At 40.7% G+C, this 19575-nt stretch overlaps 2 protein-coding genes across 2 annotated transcripts; one reads left to right on the top strand and one right to left on the bottom strand.

Moving 5' to 3' along the window:
• Nucleotides 1–4087: 4087 nt before the first annotated feature.
• Nucleotides 4088–19482, bottom strand: plag1 (pleiomorphic adenoma gene 1). Its single transcript, XM_067449441.1, has 3 exons — nt 19140–19482; nt 13886–14221; nt 4088–6902 (listed from the first exon to the last, which is right to left on the bottom strand). The coding sequence occupies exons 2-3, from the start codon at nt 14116–14118 to the stop codon at nt 6011–6013; spliced, it is 1125 nt and encodes a 374-aa protein (XP_067305542.1). The 5' UTR covers nt 14119–14221; nt 19140–19482; the 3' UTR covers nt 4088–6010.
• Nucleotides 7007–9259, top strand: LOC137078575 (E3 SUMO-protein ligase ZBED1). The gene is made up of 2 exons (XM_067446042.1): nt 7007–8253; nt 8735–9259. Exons 1-2 carry the CDS (start codon nt 7207–7209, stop codon nt 9257–9259), a joined length of 1572 nt encoding a protein of 523 aa, XP_067302143.1. The 5' UTR covers nt 7007–7206.
• Nucleotides 19483–19575: the final 93 nt, after the last annotated feature.

The following is a 19575-nucleotide window of genomic DNA, read 5'->3' as shown; positions in this document are numbered from 1 at the left end:
ACAATCGTGGCTCCCAATGATAAAGTAATCCACGATTCAGCAGCAATAACTGAACGATATCTCAGAGGGAGACCTCAGGGATCTCCGACATCAACAACTGAAGCTATCATTACAGTAATTATCATTTACAACCGCGAGGACACTTCTCTCAATACGCTGCTGTTTCAAAACACTATACTCAACTATACAAAAGAAATCATTGTGAAATGCTGCCTGTTTGTTAGCGTTTTATGAGTGATAAAGTGTGTTTGGCTTGGTTCCGCCACAGAATTAAAAAATATAAAAAGATTTTCTATCTCACAACACTGACTTTTTTATAATTTTTATTGTGACATATAAAGTCAGAATTAACAAAGTCGGAATTAATAAAGTCAGAATTGAGATATAAAGTCAGAATTGAGAGATATAAAGTCAGAATTGAGAGATATAAAGTCAGAATTGAGAGATATAAAGTCAGAATTAATGAAGTCAGAATTGAGTGATATAAAGTCAGGATTGAGATATAAAGTCAGAATTGAGATATAAAGTCAGGATTGAGATATAAAGTCAGAATTGAGAGATATAAAGTCAGAATTGAGAGATATAAAGTCTGAATTGAGAGATATAAAGTCAGGATTGAGAGATATAAAGTCAGGATTGAGATATAAAGTCAGAATTGTGAAATATAAAGTCAGAATTGTGAAATATAAAGTCAGAATTGAGAGATATAAAGTCAGAATTAACAAAGTCGGAATTAATAAAGTCAGAATTGAGATATAAAGATAGAATTGAGATATAAAGTCAGAATTGAGAGATATAAAGTCTGAATTGAGAGATATAAAGTCAGAATTAATGAAGTCAGAATTGAGATATAAAGTCAGGATTGAGATATAAAGTCAGAATTGAGAGATATAAAGTCAGAATTGTGAGATATAAAGTCAGAATTAATGAAGTCAGAATTGAGAGATATAAAGTCAGAATTGAGAGATATAAAGTCAGAATTAATGAAGTCAGAATTGAGAGATATAAAGTCAGAATTAATGAAGTCAGAATTGAGAGATATAAAGTCAGAATTGAGAGATATAAAGTCAGAATTGTGAGATATAAAGTCAGAATTAATAAAGTCAGAATTGAGATATAAAGATAGAATTGAGATATAAAGTCAGAATTGAGAGATATAAAGTAAGAATATTGAGATATAAAGTCAGGATTGAGTGATATAAAGTCAGGATTGTGAGATATAAAGTCAGGATTGTGAGATATAAAGTCAGAATTGAGAGATATAAAGTCTGAATTGAGAGATATAAAGTCTGAATTGAGAGATATAAAGTCAGGATTGAGATATAAAGTCAGAATTGTGAGATATAAAGTCAGAATTAATGAAGTAAGAATTGAGTGATATAGTCTGAATTGAGTGATATAAAGTCAGGATTGAGATATAAAGTCAGAATTGTGAGATATAAAGTCAGAATTAATGAAGTAAGAATTGAGTGATATAGTCTGAATTGAGTGATATAAAGTCAGGATTGAGATATAAAGTCAGAATTGTGAGATATAAAGTCAGAATTAATGAAGTAAGAATTGAGTGATATAGTCTGAATTGAGAGATATAAAGTCAGAATTGAGAGATATAAAGTCAGAATTGAGAGATATAAAGTCAGGATTGAGAGATATAAAGTCAGAATTAATAAAGTCATAATTGAGTGATATAGTCTGATTCGAGAGATATAAAGTCAGAATTGAGAGATATAAAGTCATAATTGAGATACAAAGTTAGAACTGTAAGATATAAATTCAGAATTAATAAAGTCATAATTGAGATATACAAAGTCAGAATTGCAAGATATAAAGTCAGAATTAATAAAGTCATAATTGAGATATACAAAGTCAGAATTGCAAGATATAAAGTCAGAATTGTGAGATATAAAGTCAGAATTGTGATATAAAGTCAGAACTGTAAGATATAAAGTCAGAATTAACAAAGTCAGGACTGAGAGATATAAAGTCAGAATTGAGAGATATAAAGTCAGAATTGAGATATATAAAGTCAGAATTAACAAAGTCAGAATTGAGTGATATAACGTCAGGATTTAGTGATATAAAGTCAGAATTAACAAAGTCAGAATTGAGAGATATAAAGTCAGAATTGAGAGATATAAAGTCAGAATTGAGAGATATAAAGTCAGAATTGAGTGATATAAAGTCAGAATTGAGAGATATAAAGTCAGAATTAATAAAGTCAGAATTATGAGATATAAAGTCAGAATTAATAAAGTCAGAATTATGAGATATAAAGTCATAATTGAGATATAAAGTCAGAATTGAGAGATATAAAGTCAGAATTAACAAAGTCAGAATTGAGTGATATAAAGTCAGAATTGCGAGATATAAAGTCAAAATTAATAAAGTCAGAATTATGAGATATAAAGTCATAATTGAGATATAAAGTCGGAATTGAGAGATATAAAGTCAGAATTGCGAGATATAAAGTCAGAATTAATAAAGTCAGAATTATGAGATATAAAGTCAGAATTAATAAAGTCAGAATTATGAGATATAAAGTCATAATTGAGATATAAAGTGAGAATTGTGATATAAAGTCAGAATTAATAAAGTCAGAATTGCGAGATATAAAGTCTGAATTGAGAGATATAAAGTCAGAATTGCGAGATATAGTCATGTTTTAAATGTGAAATTCACAGCAGTGCAAAGATGAAAAACATGATCTAAGTATTGGGAAATGTGTCCTAGCGATTGTAAAACATTGTAAATGTAGTCAGCACTTGCTAAAGTAATTTTGCTGGAATTGACCTTTTTCTTTTTTGGCTGAAGCCTCGTTTGAGAGACACTGACAGTTTGATATTTTGTGCAATAAAGCAAAACAACATAATAATAACAACAACAAATAAACACTGTATGAAGTGTACCTGTAAAAATATCACACATATAGCATTGTGTATGTATGCTTAAAATCTTCTAAATGCTAATTATGACAGCTAAACTATTTATAACAGTTACTTTCACAAAATAAAGGGCATATTATTTTTTCTGAAAGTGCTATCATGAAACATACGCCTCAAATGGAGGTTCTCTGAATGTTTAAGCTTTTAACAACCTTTAGCTTCCGACGTACTAAACACACACACACACACACACACACACACACACACACACACACACACACCTCTATCAGTGTTGGGGAAAGTTACTTTTAAAAGTTACAGTAATGCGTTTTTCTCTAAAAAAGTAACTTTTTATAGAAGGTTATGTTACTTTTCTGTTACTTTTTCTCACCTGGGCTGGGCTTGTTTGTTATAACAAAAAACAAATTTACTTCTGTACAGTAGAGGTCAATAAAAGTGGGGGAAGAGTAACTTGATATTTGTAACGGGTTACTTGTTACTTTAAAAAAGTAATCCGATTACATACGTCAAGTTACTTTTAAAAGTAATGCGTTACTTCCTAAAAAAAAGTAACTAATTGTGTTACTTAGTTACTTTTTACGTTACTTTTTCTCACCTGGGCTGGGCTTGTTTGTTATAACAAAAAAAGTTATATTTTTGGCAAATGTAAAGGCCTTTTCACATTAAAAAGTGAATTAAATAAGCCTCAGGTTGAAGGAAATGCAAATTCATGCCTGTACAGTAAAGGTCAATAAATGCGGCGGAAAAGTAACTTGATATTTGTAACTTAGAGAGTTGTAAATTTAAAAGTAATGCGTTACTTGTTACTTTAAAAACGTAATCCGATTACATAAGTCAAGTTACTTGTAAAGCGTTATCCCCAACACTGGAAAAAATGCTTTTCTTACATCTTGTTTCTAGTTCAAACATCTAAACATTCTTACAACAAGAAATATTTACTAGACAAGCAAAAGTAATTGTCTTGTTTTGGGGAAAATAACTCAAAATGAAGAGAGTTTTTGCTTAAAATAAGATAAATAATCTGCCAATGGGGTGAGAAAAATAATCTTGTTTTCTGTTTGAATTAAGATTATTTTTCTCACCCCATTGGCAGATTATTTATCTTATTTTAAGCAAAAACTCTCTTCATTTTGAGTTATTTTTCCCAAAACAAGACAATTACTTTTGCTTGTCTAGTAAATATTTCTTGTTGTAAGAATGTTTAGATGTTTTGACTAGAAACAAGACAAAAATACTGAGTAAGAAGAGCATTTTTTTGCAGTGTGTACAGACATTCCTACTCAACTGTTGCATTCTGGGACTGATTCTGGACTCCCATTAGTAGCCGACACATCACTGGCCGTTTGCGTAACGTCGAGTCTCTCAAATTGCCAAATCTCATTGGGAAACGAATGACAACCGGGTGCGTTGCAAATCGCCGTCAATGAGAAAAACCTTCATTTGACTCAGAGATCTTCAGCTTATGTTCAGAGAGAAGTCAATATGATTGTATCATGGAGTTTTATAAGCATTCATCGTTAGCCTTGATCAGTGCAACAGCCAGCATTCTGGTGGATGAGGTTGAGTAAAGTAAGTGAGAGAAAGGATTCGAGTGTGTGTGTGTGTGTGTGTGTGTGTGTGTGTGTGTGTGATTCTTCGTCCTTCTTTCCCTTTGTTGGTGTGAATTGTGAAGCATTCCTGCGCTGGTGTCCTTTGAGGCCCTTACAACGAGCAGCAGCATGAAGGCAAACAGCCATCAAAAAACAAAACGAGATGAGCCTTCCTCTCTATAGCTATGAAGGTTTTGGTTGCCTTTGGCTGTAAATAGTTGTGACATGGTCACTAAAAACGCAGTTCATGAGCCATACAACAAACTAAGAGATGGAAACAACATTAGATAAAGTGTGAGCTAAACGTCACCGCAAAAACTGAGCTTCTGAATGTTCAGTGACAGTAAACACTTCTGGAACGACTAATGCGTCGCGAATCTCTTGAACGTTCCTTCCAAATGCGGTGATTTGTTGCAGACTTCGTATTTGACTAAAGGGTTAGTTCAGCCAGAAATGTAAATTGTGTGATTAATTCCTCCTGTGGTTGGCCAGCCGTCAGACCTCCGCTCATCTTCACACACAGATGAAGATATTAGTGTTGAAATCCGATGGCTCAGAAAGGCCTTCATTGACACCAATGTCATTTCCTCTCTCAAGACCCATAAAGGCACTAAAGACGTCGTTACAAAGCCCATCTCACTACAGCGGCTCTACAATCATTGATGAAGAGGCCAGAATAGAGTTAGTGCGCAAAAACACTAAATAACGAGACTTTGGCGATCTGAATCACGAATCGATTCACTGAGTCATAACGGTTCGAAGCTTTGTTCTGAAATCGGCCATCACTATATAAGTCGTTATTTAGTGTTTTTTGCGCACTAACTCTATTCTGGCCTCTTCATCAATGATTGTAGAGCCGCTGTAGTGAGATGGGCTTTGTAACGACGTCTTTAGTGCCTTTATGGGTCTTGAGAGAGGAAATGACATTGGTGTCAATGAAGGCCTTTCTGAGCCATCGGATTTCAACACTAATATCTTCATCTGTGTGTGAAGATGAACGGGGGTCTGACGGCTGGCCAACCACAGGAGGAATTAATCACACAATTTACTTTTTTGGGTGAACTAACCCCTTTAAGAGCTAAGTTGCCAATAATAAGTGCTTTAAAGGAAGTGTATGTAAGATTGTGGCCAAAACTGGTACTGCAATCCCTTTCAGATGACTGTAGAGCGGTCTATCCCCCTCCGCCTCCCCCTGACTCGAGGTTGCCAGATTGGCTGCAGGATCAGCAGGAACGTTTGTAGATCTGCAGCTGTGGTAACTAGAGCAGATCTGGCAACCCCAAACACTACTGACTCCGTGATTGGTCGATAGGTGGAGGGCGGAGCTTCAGGCCAAAACACAACATCTCAACATCAACATCAGTTGAGCTGCAACAACAACTTTATAATGACAATATCCTGGCCGGACTACTGTTGACTACTGAAATTAACATGATTTCGTAATGTCTAGTGACATATCAGGGCCATTTTAGGATTAATTGAAATACATTTCTTACATACAGTTCCTTTAAGTTTGGGCTACTGGAAGGCTTGGTGAAAGCGAGGCAGGGTGGTGGTTGTATTGAGAGATGGAGGATGTGTGTAACTCGGGTTGCTTTGTGAGATTGCAAGAGGCTCTTGTGTATCGTGAAGAGGCGTGGCCAGAAGCCCCTCCTCCGGGTTGTAAGCCCCACCCACTACCGCCCCCTGGTTATAAGGCACGAAATTAAACAGCGGCGAGAGAAAGTCGAGTGATTGCGTGGCCTCTGCAGTCCCCGAGGCGGATGCGTTCAGCTTGGGCGTATCTTCAGCCTGTAGCTCGAGGAGATAGCTTTCCAGCTCCGCTCTTAAAGGAGGAGAGTATGAAGCGTGCCCAAGTGGAAACCTTAGGGAAAGTGGGCCGGATGAAGATTGGGACTCCATTAAATCGACCGGCTCCGCTTTAACACGCAGGAGTTCGTGAGCGTGGCTTTTCTTCACATGCCGGGTCAGATGGTCCTTGCGTCCGAAACGCTGAGCGCAATACTGGCACAGGAAGTCTTTGCGTCCCGTATGCACCACCAGATGGCGCCGCACATCCTTACGGGTGTAAAAGCGGCGCTCGCATTGATCGCATTGATGCCGCTTCTCTTTAGTCGCAGTTGCGCTTTTCCCGGCGTGTCCGCGCAGGTGCTCCAGAAGCACAGGTGTGCTTGGGTACGGCTGCAGACACACCTGGCAGGTGAGGTCTCCGCGGTGAGCCGCATGAAGGGCTTGATGCCTTCGGAAGCCTAGTTTGGTGTTGTAGCTTTTGCCACATTCGCCGCAGCTGAAAGCCTCTTTATTAGGATCGTGAGTGTGCAGGTGGTTCTTCAGGTGATCTTTACGGTGGAACATCTTTTCGCAGTAGCTGCACTTGTGGGTCTTCTCAGGCGAGTGTGTGGCCATGTGCCTAAGGACACAAATACATGTATTTACATTTATGCATTTAGCTGATGCTTTTATCCAAAGCGAAAAATGCTTTTCTTACTTAGCATTTTTGTCTTGTTTTTAGTCCAAACATCTAAAAATTCTTACAACAAGAAGTATTTACTAGACAAGCAAAAGTTATTGGTTTTTGCAAAATAGGCTTGGGCGGTAATACGGTAATATGGTATACCGCGGGATCTAAAAATAGCAACGGTATCAGTTTCAATACCGTTATACCGTCATAAAAATGCGTGCTTGTCATCACGTGACAGCGTGGAGGCGCGAAAATGACAGAGAGCGCGGGAAAGATGGCGAGTAGCGCACCGAGTGATCTGGTCGCGAAAAAGAATACAACTTCAGCAGTTTGGCAGTATTTCGGGTTTCGACCTAACGAGAAAGGAGAGGTGGTAAATACGGACGAGGCAATTTGCAAATTGTGCCACAAAAAGGTGACCGCGAGAGATGGAAATACCTCGAACCTAAGGTCGCATATAAGAATCCACCATCCACTCACTGCTGCGAGAATGGACCCGAGTTCACTCAGTGCAACAGTTTTACCGGCTCACGATGCAGGACCAACAACATCTAGGTCGACTGCCAGTACGCAGCCGACGATAATGGGGGCCTTCGGGAAAACAACAAAGTACAAAAGGGACAGCGTCCGTTGGAAAACCTGTACTGATGCAGTGACAAAATACTTGGCGAAGGAAATGGTCTCTTTCCACACAGTGGAAAAAAAGTCCTTTAAGGATATGGTAAAGGTCCTAGATGCCCAGTACGACCTGCCTGGACGGAAACATTTCTCACAAACAGCCGTCCCACATTTATATAGTAAGGTTAGAGACAATATTCAAGTGCTGCTAACAGCGGCAGACAGTTATTCCTTAACAACTGACATGTGGTCGTCAGTTAACATGACACCATATATGTCCCTGACAGTCCACACTATTACACCTGACTGGAAACTTGAATCCAAATGCCTCCAAACTACGTATTTTCCCGAGAGTCATACGGCGGACAATCTTGCTGCTGCGCTCAGAGCTGCACTTCAGGAATGGCAACTAGACAAAAAAAAACTTTCAGCTATAACCACTGACAACGCTGCCAACATTCATGCCGCAATCAGGTCCCTGCATTGGCCGTGGCTTAACTGCTTCGGTCACAATCTAAACTTGGCTGTCACAAATGCATTGCATGACCAGAGGCAAAAAACCGAGCGCGCTCTCGGACTATGCCGTAATATTGTCGGGGCCTTTTCACACAGCTGGCAACGTAAGCATGAACTCCACAAGAAGCAAGTGGACTTGGGACTCCCAAACCACAGTCTCATAACGGTAAGCATAAAATGTATATATATATATACATTTGCATCACATAGCCTAAATAAATTATATTTAAAAGTAGCCTATATTAAAATAGAAAACCATTTTTATTTTTTATCAAATAAATGCAGGATTGATGCGCATAAGGTACTTGTTTAAAATTCAAAAGTTTAAAAAATTTGACCAAATGGAATAATATACATTAATGGGCTTACTTATTTATTCATTCATTCGTTTATTTAGGTCTATTTATTCATTCATTCGTTTATTTAGGCCTATTCATTCATTCATTTTAGGCCAATACATTCATTCATTCGTTAAACGAACTAATGAATAAATAGGCCTAAATAAACGAATTTCGTTTATTTAGGCCTATTCATTCATTCGTTTATGTATGCCTCTTTATTAATTAATTGGTTTATTTAGGCCTATTTATTCATTGAATCGTTTATTCATCATTCATTAATTAATTAATTTATCCATCCATCGGCAGGACTGCGCAACTCGCTGGGGCTCCAAACTGGCAATGGTGGAGCGCATCCTCGAGCAGGCCCAAGCGATCAGACACGTCCTGTCTGATGACAGAAGGAGCAGCTTGTCCCTGACCTGGCAGGACATGGACGTCTTGAAAGCTGTTCACGAAGCACTGAAACCAGTCGGTGACTTTACTGATATTTTGTCAGGAGAAAATTATGTGACCAGTTCCTGTATCCTCCCCATACTACAGCTCTGCAGGGACAATGTGTTGGCTGCGTCAGAAAATGACCTCCAGCTAACAAAGTCAATAAAAACTGGAATTTTAACAAAGCTGGAGGCCAAGTACGAATCCGATTCATCACGCAAACTAATGCGAAAATGCACTTTCCTCGACCCTCGTTACCGTGGAGGATATGAGACGGATGACAACGCATTGGCTGAGACCAAGGCTGAATTACAGGCTGAGATCGTGAGCTTCGAGACAGCAAGTCCAGTGGCCATCAGAGTGGAAGAGGGAGAGGCGCAACCCGAACCCTCATGAAAAAAGATGACTCTGGGAAGTATGCTGCAAAAAAAAGCCGATGCAATGGCAGGTCCCGTCGGCATCGGCACCGTAGAGGACCGAGTCGGAGCTGAAATAACAGCCTACTGTTTGGAGCCAGTTACTCAAGGAGACGAGGACCCACTTCTCTGGTGGAAAAATGCTGCCGGGCGCTTTCCCCAAATGTCGCGAGTGGCACGAAAGTACCTGTGCGTCTGTGCCACAAGCACACTATCGGAGCGGGTTTTCAGCACCGCAGGTAAAGTTGTCGGTCCACAACGTGCCCTGTTAAAGCCAGACAAAGTAAATATGCTGGTTTTTCTAGCGAAAAATCTTGACTAGATTTGATGCCACTTGCCATTCGTTTCTATTAGCAGTTTATTTTTATTTAAAAATTGATTCAGGTATTTTTATTTTGTTTTCATTAAAAAGTAACTAGGAAGAAGTTTTTATTTAGGCCTATTGCTTTGTAATTATTTTTATAATATGAATGTTTATGTTAATTCAAATCTGGTTGACTGTTGTGGGTTTATTTGCACATTTTTATTAGCTGCTCTTTGTTATTTAAAGTTGTTAGGGCGGTGTAATTTATTTAATTGATTTGTGTGCGCGTGTGCAAAAACCGTTCTGGATGTTTATGTTAATTTAATTTTGTTTGACTGTTGTATTTTCACTTTTTTATAAACTGCTATTTGTTGCTAATAAAAGTTGTTAATATTGTTGAGCAAAGTGTGTGTTATTTTGTTATTGTTTCAGTATTAGTGTTTGGTATTTAGTTTCTGAACGGTTTAGGCACAAGCCAACAGTTTGGTGGCTGACTGAGCCTTACGTCATAATTTTTTAATTATTTACGGTAATACCATATACCGAGGTAAAATAGGGAGGAGGTTTAACGGTATCAAAATATGGATACCGCCCAAGCCTATTGCAAAATTGACTTGTTACCATTGAGCGTATTTTAAATTTCAATTTGTGCAATTTGAAGGGTAATGGAAACACAGCTAGTGATAAGCGTTGTGTTTTACCCAAAGTTGAACATTCTTTAACTTTCGGCGACCCGAAAAAAAGAGCACAGCGCTTGAGAGTGAGATAGACGCTCAGCGTCTTGTTACGCTCATGGCGTTCTAAAAACTCAGCACTCCAAAATTTCAACAATTGGAAAATTGAATAAAAAATACGAAAATACGAAAGGAGAAACCGCTTTGGGAGGCACGCGGCCTAATGCACACTCGAGCTCCGAGATTCTCCCGTTCTATCATTTAGTGAATCGTCAACTGAAGACTCTCTCTGAATGAATCTTTTGAATCAATGAATTGTTGATTTTAAGAGCAATGAATCGCTCAAGGCTGCGCTTGCCAAAAGCATAGTGAGTCCGAGCTGATCATTGAGGCCATTGCCACCAACATTCTCTATGATCAACTAAGCTCATGATTGGGAAACACAGCCCACTGTGATTTTCCAGGTTCATTAGAGAATCAGGTCATACCGAATATCGGACGCGTTTCGGGGCGCGTGGTGATTCCTTCAATGACATGTTTGGAGTGAAAAGTATGATAATATGCTTTGGAATGTAGTGAAGTGAAAAGTTTCCCAAAATAAAAAGGGGGGGGGGGGGGGGTCATGCATACTGAGCTTTACACTGTTAAAGACTTGGATTCCCATCCTAAACATAGACAAAGTTTCAAAAACGAATGTTGGACGTTTGATGGAGTATTTCTGTGTCAAAAATACTCCTTCCGGTTTCTCACAAGTTTCGGAGAGTTTTTTTCGAGTATGGGTCGGCTTGACGTTAATAGAGCGGAAGGTCCTTGTATGGGCCGTACGGGCTCTTCTCCCGGTAGGGTGCGCGCGTGACTAGAGCGAGAGAGGAAACGCACGCCCATACACACTCTCAGCTGCAGATCCAGTCGATCCAGGCGCCGCGCTCCACTTTATTCCTATGGGTGACGTCGAGCGACTTCAACGCTTCAGCACAGCATTCTGGGAAGGCAGCGCTGCATTTGAACCGATTTGAACTCAGAAATGATGGGAAGATTCACAACATCGCTTCAGTCGCGTCTCAAAGTGGATCTCCACGGCCACTGCTGTCAGGACTTCACCAAATCATACCAAAGAAGTGTGTTTCTGACGGAGCGGTCCCAACGATAAAGGTTTGGTCCTGCTTTGGAAGCAGCCGGTGAGTAAAACTGCTTCAAATGTCGCGTGAGTAAACATCAGTAAACGACACGATCGCATGCTTCGTCATTCAAATGCGCAAACGGTTACTCCATTGCTGTTCTCTGTATAACGTTACACTAGTCTGACGTGCAAAACCGTTTTGCTTGCTACTGCTAAGGTTTAGTCGCATACAATAGTCCATAAACCGAATCATGTCCTCATAAACTGCGAGTAAAGACACACAAATGTTGACAAGCCACTAAATACAGTCCATACCACAGAGACGGACGTCCTGCTGCTGTTGTTTCTCCTGCTCAATTTATTTCAGCCTCCGAATGATTCTGGATCATATATCTATTAGCTGAGATCGATAGCCATGGGTCTCTCCGCGCTTGAGGACGTCACCGCTTTGCGCGCTCGTCATTCTTTAGCTCCGCCCACACGATACGCCTCCAGGCGCTCGGTTTTTTCCGGAAAGACTCAGTACAGCCCATATTTCTTTTATAAATATAATTAAACTAAAGACTTTTCGGAGATATGAAGGATGCAATACTACTCTATAGGTACTCAAGATTGACATGAGATTGACTGAAACTGAGTGTTTCACCCCCCCCCCCCCTTTAAATACACAGAGAAATAAAAGAGATAATTAAAAGGGGGACGAGGGAGCAAGGTGAAGACACAGGGACGAGAGAGCAAGGTGGAGACAGAGGGACGAGACAGGGGGATGAGGGAGCAATGTGTAGACAGAGGGATGAGGGAGCAAGGTGGAGACACAGGGATGAGGGAGCAAGGTGGAGACACAGGGATGAGGGAGCAAGTTGGAGAAAGAGGGACGAGAGAGCAAGGTGAAGACAGAGGGATGAGGGAGCAAGGTGGAGACAGAGGGACGAGAGAGCAAGGTGAAGACAAAGGGATGAAGGAGCAAGGTGGAGACAGAGGGATGAGGGAGGAAGGTGAAGACAGAGGGATGAGAGAGCAAGGTGGAGACAGAGGGACGAGGGAGCAAGGTGAAGACAGAGGGACGAGGGAGCAAGGTGGATACAGAGGGATGAGGGAGCAAGGTGGAGACAGAGGGATGAGGGAGCAAGGTGGAGACAGAGGGACAAGAGAGCAAGGTGGAGACAGAGGGATGAGGGAGCAAGGTGGAGACAGAGGGATGAGGGAGCAAGGTGGAGACAGAGGGACAAGAGAGCAAGGTGAAGAAAGAGGGATGAGGGAGCAAGGTGGAGACAGAGGGATGAGGGAGCAAGGTGGAGACAGAGGGATGAGGGAGCAAGGTGGAGACAGAGGGACAAGAGAGCAAGGTGAAGAAAGAGGGATGAGGGAGCAAGGTGGAGACAGAGGGATGAGGGAGCAAGGTGGAGACAGAGGGACGAGGGAGCAAGGTGAAAACAGGGACGAGGGAGCAGGGTGGAGACATAGGGATGAGGGAGCAAGGTGAAAACAGAGGTACAAGGGAGCAAGGTGGAGACAGAGGGACGAGAGAGCAAGGTGAAGACAGAGGGAGGAGGGAGCAGGGTGGAGACAGAGGGATGAGGGAGCAAGGTGAAAACAGAGGGACGAGGGAGCAAGGTGGAGACAGAGGGACGAGGGAGCAAGGTGAAGACAAGGGATAAGGGAGCAAGGTGGAGACAGAGGCATGAACGAGCAAGGTGGAGACAGAGGGATGAGGGAGCAAGGTGAAGACAGAGGAACAAGAGAGCAAGGTGGAGAAAGAGGGATGAAGGAGCAAGGTGGAGACAGAGGGATGAGAGAGCAAGGTGGAGACAGAGGGATGAGGGAGCAAGGTGAAGACAGAGGGATGAGGGACCAAGGTGAAGACAGAGGAACAAGAGAGCAAGGTGGAGAAAGAGGGATGAAGGAGCAAGGTGAAGACAGAGGGATGAGGGAGCAAGGTGAAGACAGAGGAACAAGAGAGCAAGGTGGAGAAAGAGGGATGAAGGAGCAAGGTGAAGACAGAGGGATGAGGGAGCAAGGTGAAGACAGAGGAACAAGAGAGCAAGGTGGAGAAAGAGGGATGAAGGAGCAAGGTGAAGACAGAGGGATGAGAGAGCAAGGTGGAGACAGAGGAAAGAGGAAGCTGGGAGGAGTGCCCTATACACTGGGAGGAGTGCCCCATACACTGGGAGGAGTGCCCTATACACTGGGAGGAGTGCTCTATAAACTGGGAGGAGTGCCCTATAAACTGGGAGGAGTGCCATATACACTGGGAGGAGTGCCCTGTACACTGGGAGGAGTGTCCTATACACTGGGAGGAGTGCCCTGTACACGAAGAGCAAGCCTTCAGGATAGTGTGCAACTCCATAAAATCCAGATGAACCGCAGGATCATCCATGGTGACAGAGGGGGGGGGAAATGGGATGAAACAAAAAAGACAGCAGCACAAATACTGTATTTGTTTCTGTATATTGTAGTTGCTAGAGCATACACTACTTGCCTATGTTCAGAGAGTTTGTCCACACCTACCGTAGAAGTTTATACTTGGAGACGAAGGCCTTGGTGCAGTCGGTGTGTGTGCAGCGATACGGCCTTTCCCCAGTGTGGGAGTAGGAATGAACCTTCAGCTTCTCCAGGCTGTTGAAGGCCTTCTCGCACAGCTGGCAGGAGAAGTTCTTCCTCACTTTCCCCTCGACCCTCCTCTTCCTCACGCGGCAGTGCTCCCCCCCGCCGGGGCAGTCGTTGGGAGATGATGTTGCCATGGCAACCTAGCGACAGCAGGCCATGTGGTGGACACGAGTGATACGTCCCGGCACGGAGAGCGCGGAAAAGCCCAAATCGTCAACACAGTAGAGACGCAAGGCCCTGAGAGAAACATCACCAACATTACACAAGAAGCTTCACACCTACAATAGGAATCACTCACTGTTGGTTGCATGCAATTTCACTTTTTTTAAACTTTAGTTAGTGTGTAATGTTGCTGCTTGAGCATAAACAATATCTGCAAAGATACAGTGCTGAAAGTTCACTGCAAACGGAGATATTGTCTTGTAAATTTACGGCAGATTATTGCCTACAAAAATGGCCGGTTTGGACTACAACAAGCTTCTTCCTGGGTTGGTGACATCATAAACCCTTGCTATTAAAATAAACAGGGCTCGACATTAGGCATGTTCATGTGCTTGTCGTTCGGACAAGTAAATCGGTCATTCACTTGTCCGAGTAAAAAATGTGCTTATCCAGAAAAAAATTAGATTTGTGTGTTTGTGTGATGTAAATATAACTTATTCTGAAGCAATATTCTCACCAGTGTTCAATCAGCTTATATTTAAAAAGCTCCTCTTTAAATATAAGCTGTGTTATCTTGAATTTGATCTATACATGAAATTAAAATGAGACACTATAGGGTTGTTACCATTCAAATTTAATTATTTACACTGAAAAATTACAACTGCATTAAACAATGTTATGAGATTTGTATTTTTGAATAAACAAAAGAAATGTTGAAAAGTATATGAAACTAAACCAGCAGGTGAGTGAGTCATTGAGTCATTAATTCAAACGATTCATTCAAGAATGAGGCAGCCGTTTACGAAGAGGTCATTGAATCTTTGATTCAAATGATTCATTCAAACACTGAATCATTCAGTAACCCCCCCACACACACAAACACACACACACACTGTTGCTGTTAGACGCGATATGGTTCTGCTGTTTGGAACTATTTTCGCTGCTGAAATAGAAAAAAAATCAGTCAATATTGCATCTAAAATGTAAGTGACTAAATGTTAATTAATTGTTTATGGAGCTGTCATATGAAATCGGAGTCATTTTTAAACGTGGTGGTGTTCAGGAAAACAGCACATTTGGTCATGTGATGTTGTTTAATTGTATCATATGTTATAAATATAAAAATTTCACATGTTGAATGTTTAGCTCAGTTTCTCAGTGTGAGCGGCGCTCATGTGTTTTGATTTCTCCTCGAGATGTGCGAGCGTCGACAGCGTGTTGTTACCCGCAGTTCATTACATTATATATTATCCACTATCAATCACCACTTACACTAAATTAATGCAGAATCATTCTTGCATTTTGGTGATTAGTTAGTTATTTTTTGTTATTGGCGTTTTAATCAAACTGAGGAGGTCGGGCAGCACGGATGAATGAGGACCGCGAGGGCTGCCCGAGGCGATGGTGCTGGAGCGAGGAAGGTGGGACAGAGACCTCGCTGCCGTGCCCCTGGGTCGAGGTGGGGTGGCTGCCGTTCGAGAGGGAGCGGAGGAGTCACCGCGCTTGCCGTGAGCCAGAGCCGTGCAGTGCCAGTCCCAGCAGTGTCTGGGAACCGGACCAGATATTTTATTCTTTCTTTCACTGGGTAGAGCGCAGTCTCGGGAGGGGTATGTGGCAGGCAGCGGGGCGAGGGACCGCGAGAGCGGCCGGTGACGAGTGGTAATGAGTACCAGCTGCGCGACACACCGGTCTCGTCTCGCGGCCAAGTGACGGGAGCATAAAAGAAGGAGCGAAGGACGCGGAAGACGAGAGGACCAGGCCTGGATTTATGTTATGTTTTGTTATGTGTGTCTGGGCAGTCGTCCGTGAGGGGCTGCCCGCGGTTTACTTTCGTTTTGTTTAAAATGTTTGTTTTGAAATTAAAAAGTTTGTTACAAGTTCGCCGCTTCCTGCCTCCTCCCTTCCATCAACGAACCCCCGTTACTACTACATTTGGCCATCTAACCAATCTAAGACCATTGCATTTTTCAGAGGGAGGGGCTTCATAGAAGCAGGAAGCAGACGAGCCGCTCAAAGCACAGACAGCGGTGTGGAATAAAGGGAGGATAGAAGAAAAATACAGCGTTAAAAAAACGAAGTATTAGGACATGTTAAACTGCGCCCCATAAACACAACCAAGCCTAGAATAACACACAGAACCACCGCTTTAATGTATATTAACTAAACCTAGATGAGTGAAGTTTGATGACATAACTTTGAAAAGCTTGACGATTTTATTCAGTCAATAAAAATGTTGCTAATATGTTCTGACGGGATTATTACATTGTTAGCATGTTTCTAGCATGAATTAGCACATTGCTAGTAGCCTGTTTTAACATGATGTTAGCATTATTTAACACATTTGCTAACATGTTTGTAACATGAATTAGCACATTGCTAGTAGCCTGTTTTAACATGTTGTTAGCATTATTTAATGCATTTGCTAGCATGTTTCTAACATGAAATCGCACATTGGTATTAGCCTGTTTTAACATTTTGCTAGCATGTTTTAACATGTTTGCTAACATGCTTGTAACATGAATTAGCTTTTTGCTAGAAGCCTGTTTTAACTTGTTGCTAGCATGATTTAACACATTGAAATAAAGGGATCAGTGTAAAGCTATTAAGCCACGCCCCTAGCAACCATTTAGAGCTCCAAGCAACTGATCCCATAGACTTCCATTGAGAGATCAAAGGGATATCTTGGGACAGATGTGTCATAGAAACATGAGGGTGGGTTTGTTTGACTCAGGGCATTAACAGCCAATCACAAATTACCTTCAGCACTTCCTAGCCACGCCCTAGCAACCATTATCAAGCGTCAATTATTATTTAACGTCTGGAATGTTTTAAGATGTTGCTAGCATGTTTCTGTATGAAGTATTTCTACAAAGTGTCTGTACTTTTTTCTTTATAAAACTTTAACTTCACTACATTCAAAGCATAATGTCGTACTTTTTATTGCACTATGTTTCATAAATATATATTTTTAACCTTTAATACTTAATTACATTAAAAATGTAGTACTTTCTTACTTGTACTCATGAGTAAAACTTTGAATTACGTAAGCGTATAAGAAAGTACTACATTTTGATATATGAAGCACAGTGCAGTAAAAAGTACAGTATTATGCTTTGGATTGTAGTGAAGTAAAAGTTTTCAAACACTGAAATACTTGATAAATGTGCTTAAGCCGAGTAAAAATACTTCTGTCCGCCTCTGGTCTTGACTATAATATCCCAGCAGATTATCTACCATTTTAAAGCTACAATGTTTAATTAAACACCAGTCTGAATAAATTATTTCTTTGTCACTGTTCCTTGCTGGATTAGACGATAATATTGCTAAATATTTAAAAATGTTATATATTCATTCTTTAAAAACAAATCAAATAAAAATGTTTAACCAATTAATTTAGTCTAGTATTTCTTCTAACATAATCAGCTCTTTCATTTAGATGATTTGTGAAAATATGTCAAATTAAGGCACTAAAATGTTAGTATTTATATTTAAGTTAAAATTAAAATGATTTGCCTAAAATAATATTACATTGTTAAACACATAATAATAATAATAATAATAATAATAATAATAAAATATATGTAGTAGCCTATATTAAAATTAAATCTCCATGTCAGTAGAATTTAATAATTTAGATATTTCGGTAAGAAATAAGCCGTTAGAACTTCATTACCTGATTAAATTGTGATTAAACTGTTTTATACCAATTTAGTTCTCAGCGAAAACTACACAAACAATAATAAAAAACATAAAACGTTGTACTTTGGGCTTAAAAATAATATCGCAAATTGTATCTACGCTGAAAAAATAAAATAAAAACGGAACAGAAATACAAGGAAATTTTCTTTAATTCAAAGTACAGGTGAACCAGGTTTCATAAGTTATACATTGTGTTCTACTTTACCGATTTTTTTTTTTTTTCAATACGCAGTCCAACAATAATTTAACCTTTTTGACTGGAAATACTAGACATTATATGAGGTCTAAATGTGTGGATATAAGAGTTCGTCGCGCTCTTGCGCGGGAAAAGCTATGACGTTTTTTTCTGTCCGTTAGTTTCTAACTGAACATCCATAACAACCGCGCGCGCGGCAAACCCGGTGACCCCCTTCAGCTCAGCCTCAAAACAGGACATCCAGGAGGAGGGAGAAAAGGATGGAGGTCCACACACACACACACACACACACACACACACACACACACACACACACCTCGAATAAACATTAAATCGACTACACGTTAAAAATAGACTTTTACCAGTTCGATCATGTTTTGCGCACAATATGGAACTATATGATTGCGAGCTATAGAGTAAGAAACGCACCACACCCCGCGTCAAACAACATTTCTGATATTATATCAGTACTCAAAGTGTCCCAAATTAAACTCTTATATCCTTATGATCATCCCAGCCCCAGTCAATCCCGGTGGGACAGATGAGCTCGGCTCAGCATCTCATAATTCGGTCCCCCTTCACTTCTCCCACCATTTTGGTTGTTTGCGATATTGACAAGCAGCTAGTGACCCCCTTAATACACTCTCTTTGTAAACCGTGTCTAAAATCACAAATCCACACGGCGTGTTTATTACATGGAAAGGTGTTTCACTCGCAATTAAACTACCGAAAACTTTCGCTCCGTGTATTCTCGCGGCGCGCGTTTTTTAGCGTTTAAACACGCGCGTGAGTTCGCCACGTTATTATAAACATTATAAACACATTTTTAAAAACTTTTCCCAACTTTTTACAACTACTGCTGTGTTTATTGACATTCGTCCGCGCGCAACGTGACTTGACAGAAACAAACGGCAGAATTACGCTCGGTTTTCCGTATAATTCAGCCTTTCGTTGCTTTTCTCCTCAGTTCCAGACTCTGCGCTGATTAACACAAAACTTTTTTTCTCCTCTAGCTCACCCCTCTCTCATAATTTGAATAACCCCGATATTTTAATTAAAGAACACCGTAACAATTTCCTTAATATGCGTAAAACTCACCGTAGGAGCGTTAACATCCTTTCTATGGTCTTTTTCTTGACTTTCAACTATTTCCCGGATTTTTAATAATTTTTTTCTCATATTTTTTGCTAGACGCGGCGGGCCTAAAAATTGTTTGCTTTCGCCTCTTTCCAGCAGCCATTGTGTATGCGCTGCGATGCAACCAACCACAGCCCTTTGCCACGCCCACCGCGACGCCCTCCTCCCGCGCGCTCGTGATTTGCAAAGTAAACTGTCATTTTCAGATTTCCCCGCCACTGACTTTCCCTCTCAGAAAATCTCAAATTTAGGACTCGTCGGTGTTTCTGTCAATCGCAATGACTTCGTTAAATATTTGTTTAATCACTGGGCAGGCAAAGGAGTTATCTCCCTCACCCCATTGGATGCACGAGGTGACAATTCATACGACCGTTACCGGTGACGCGTTCTAACTTGC

Source organism: Pseudorasbora parva, chromosome 1, assembly GCF_024679245.1.
Source record: "Pseudorasbora parva isolate DD20220531a chromosome 1, ASM2467924v1, whole genome shotgun sequence".
Classification (NCBI taxonomy): domain Eukaryota; kingdom Metazoa; phylum Chordata; class Actinopteri; order Cypriniformes; family Gobionidae; genus Pseudorasbora; species Pseudorasbora parva.
This window is presented reverse-complemented; position numbering and strand designations above follow the sequence as displayed.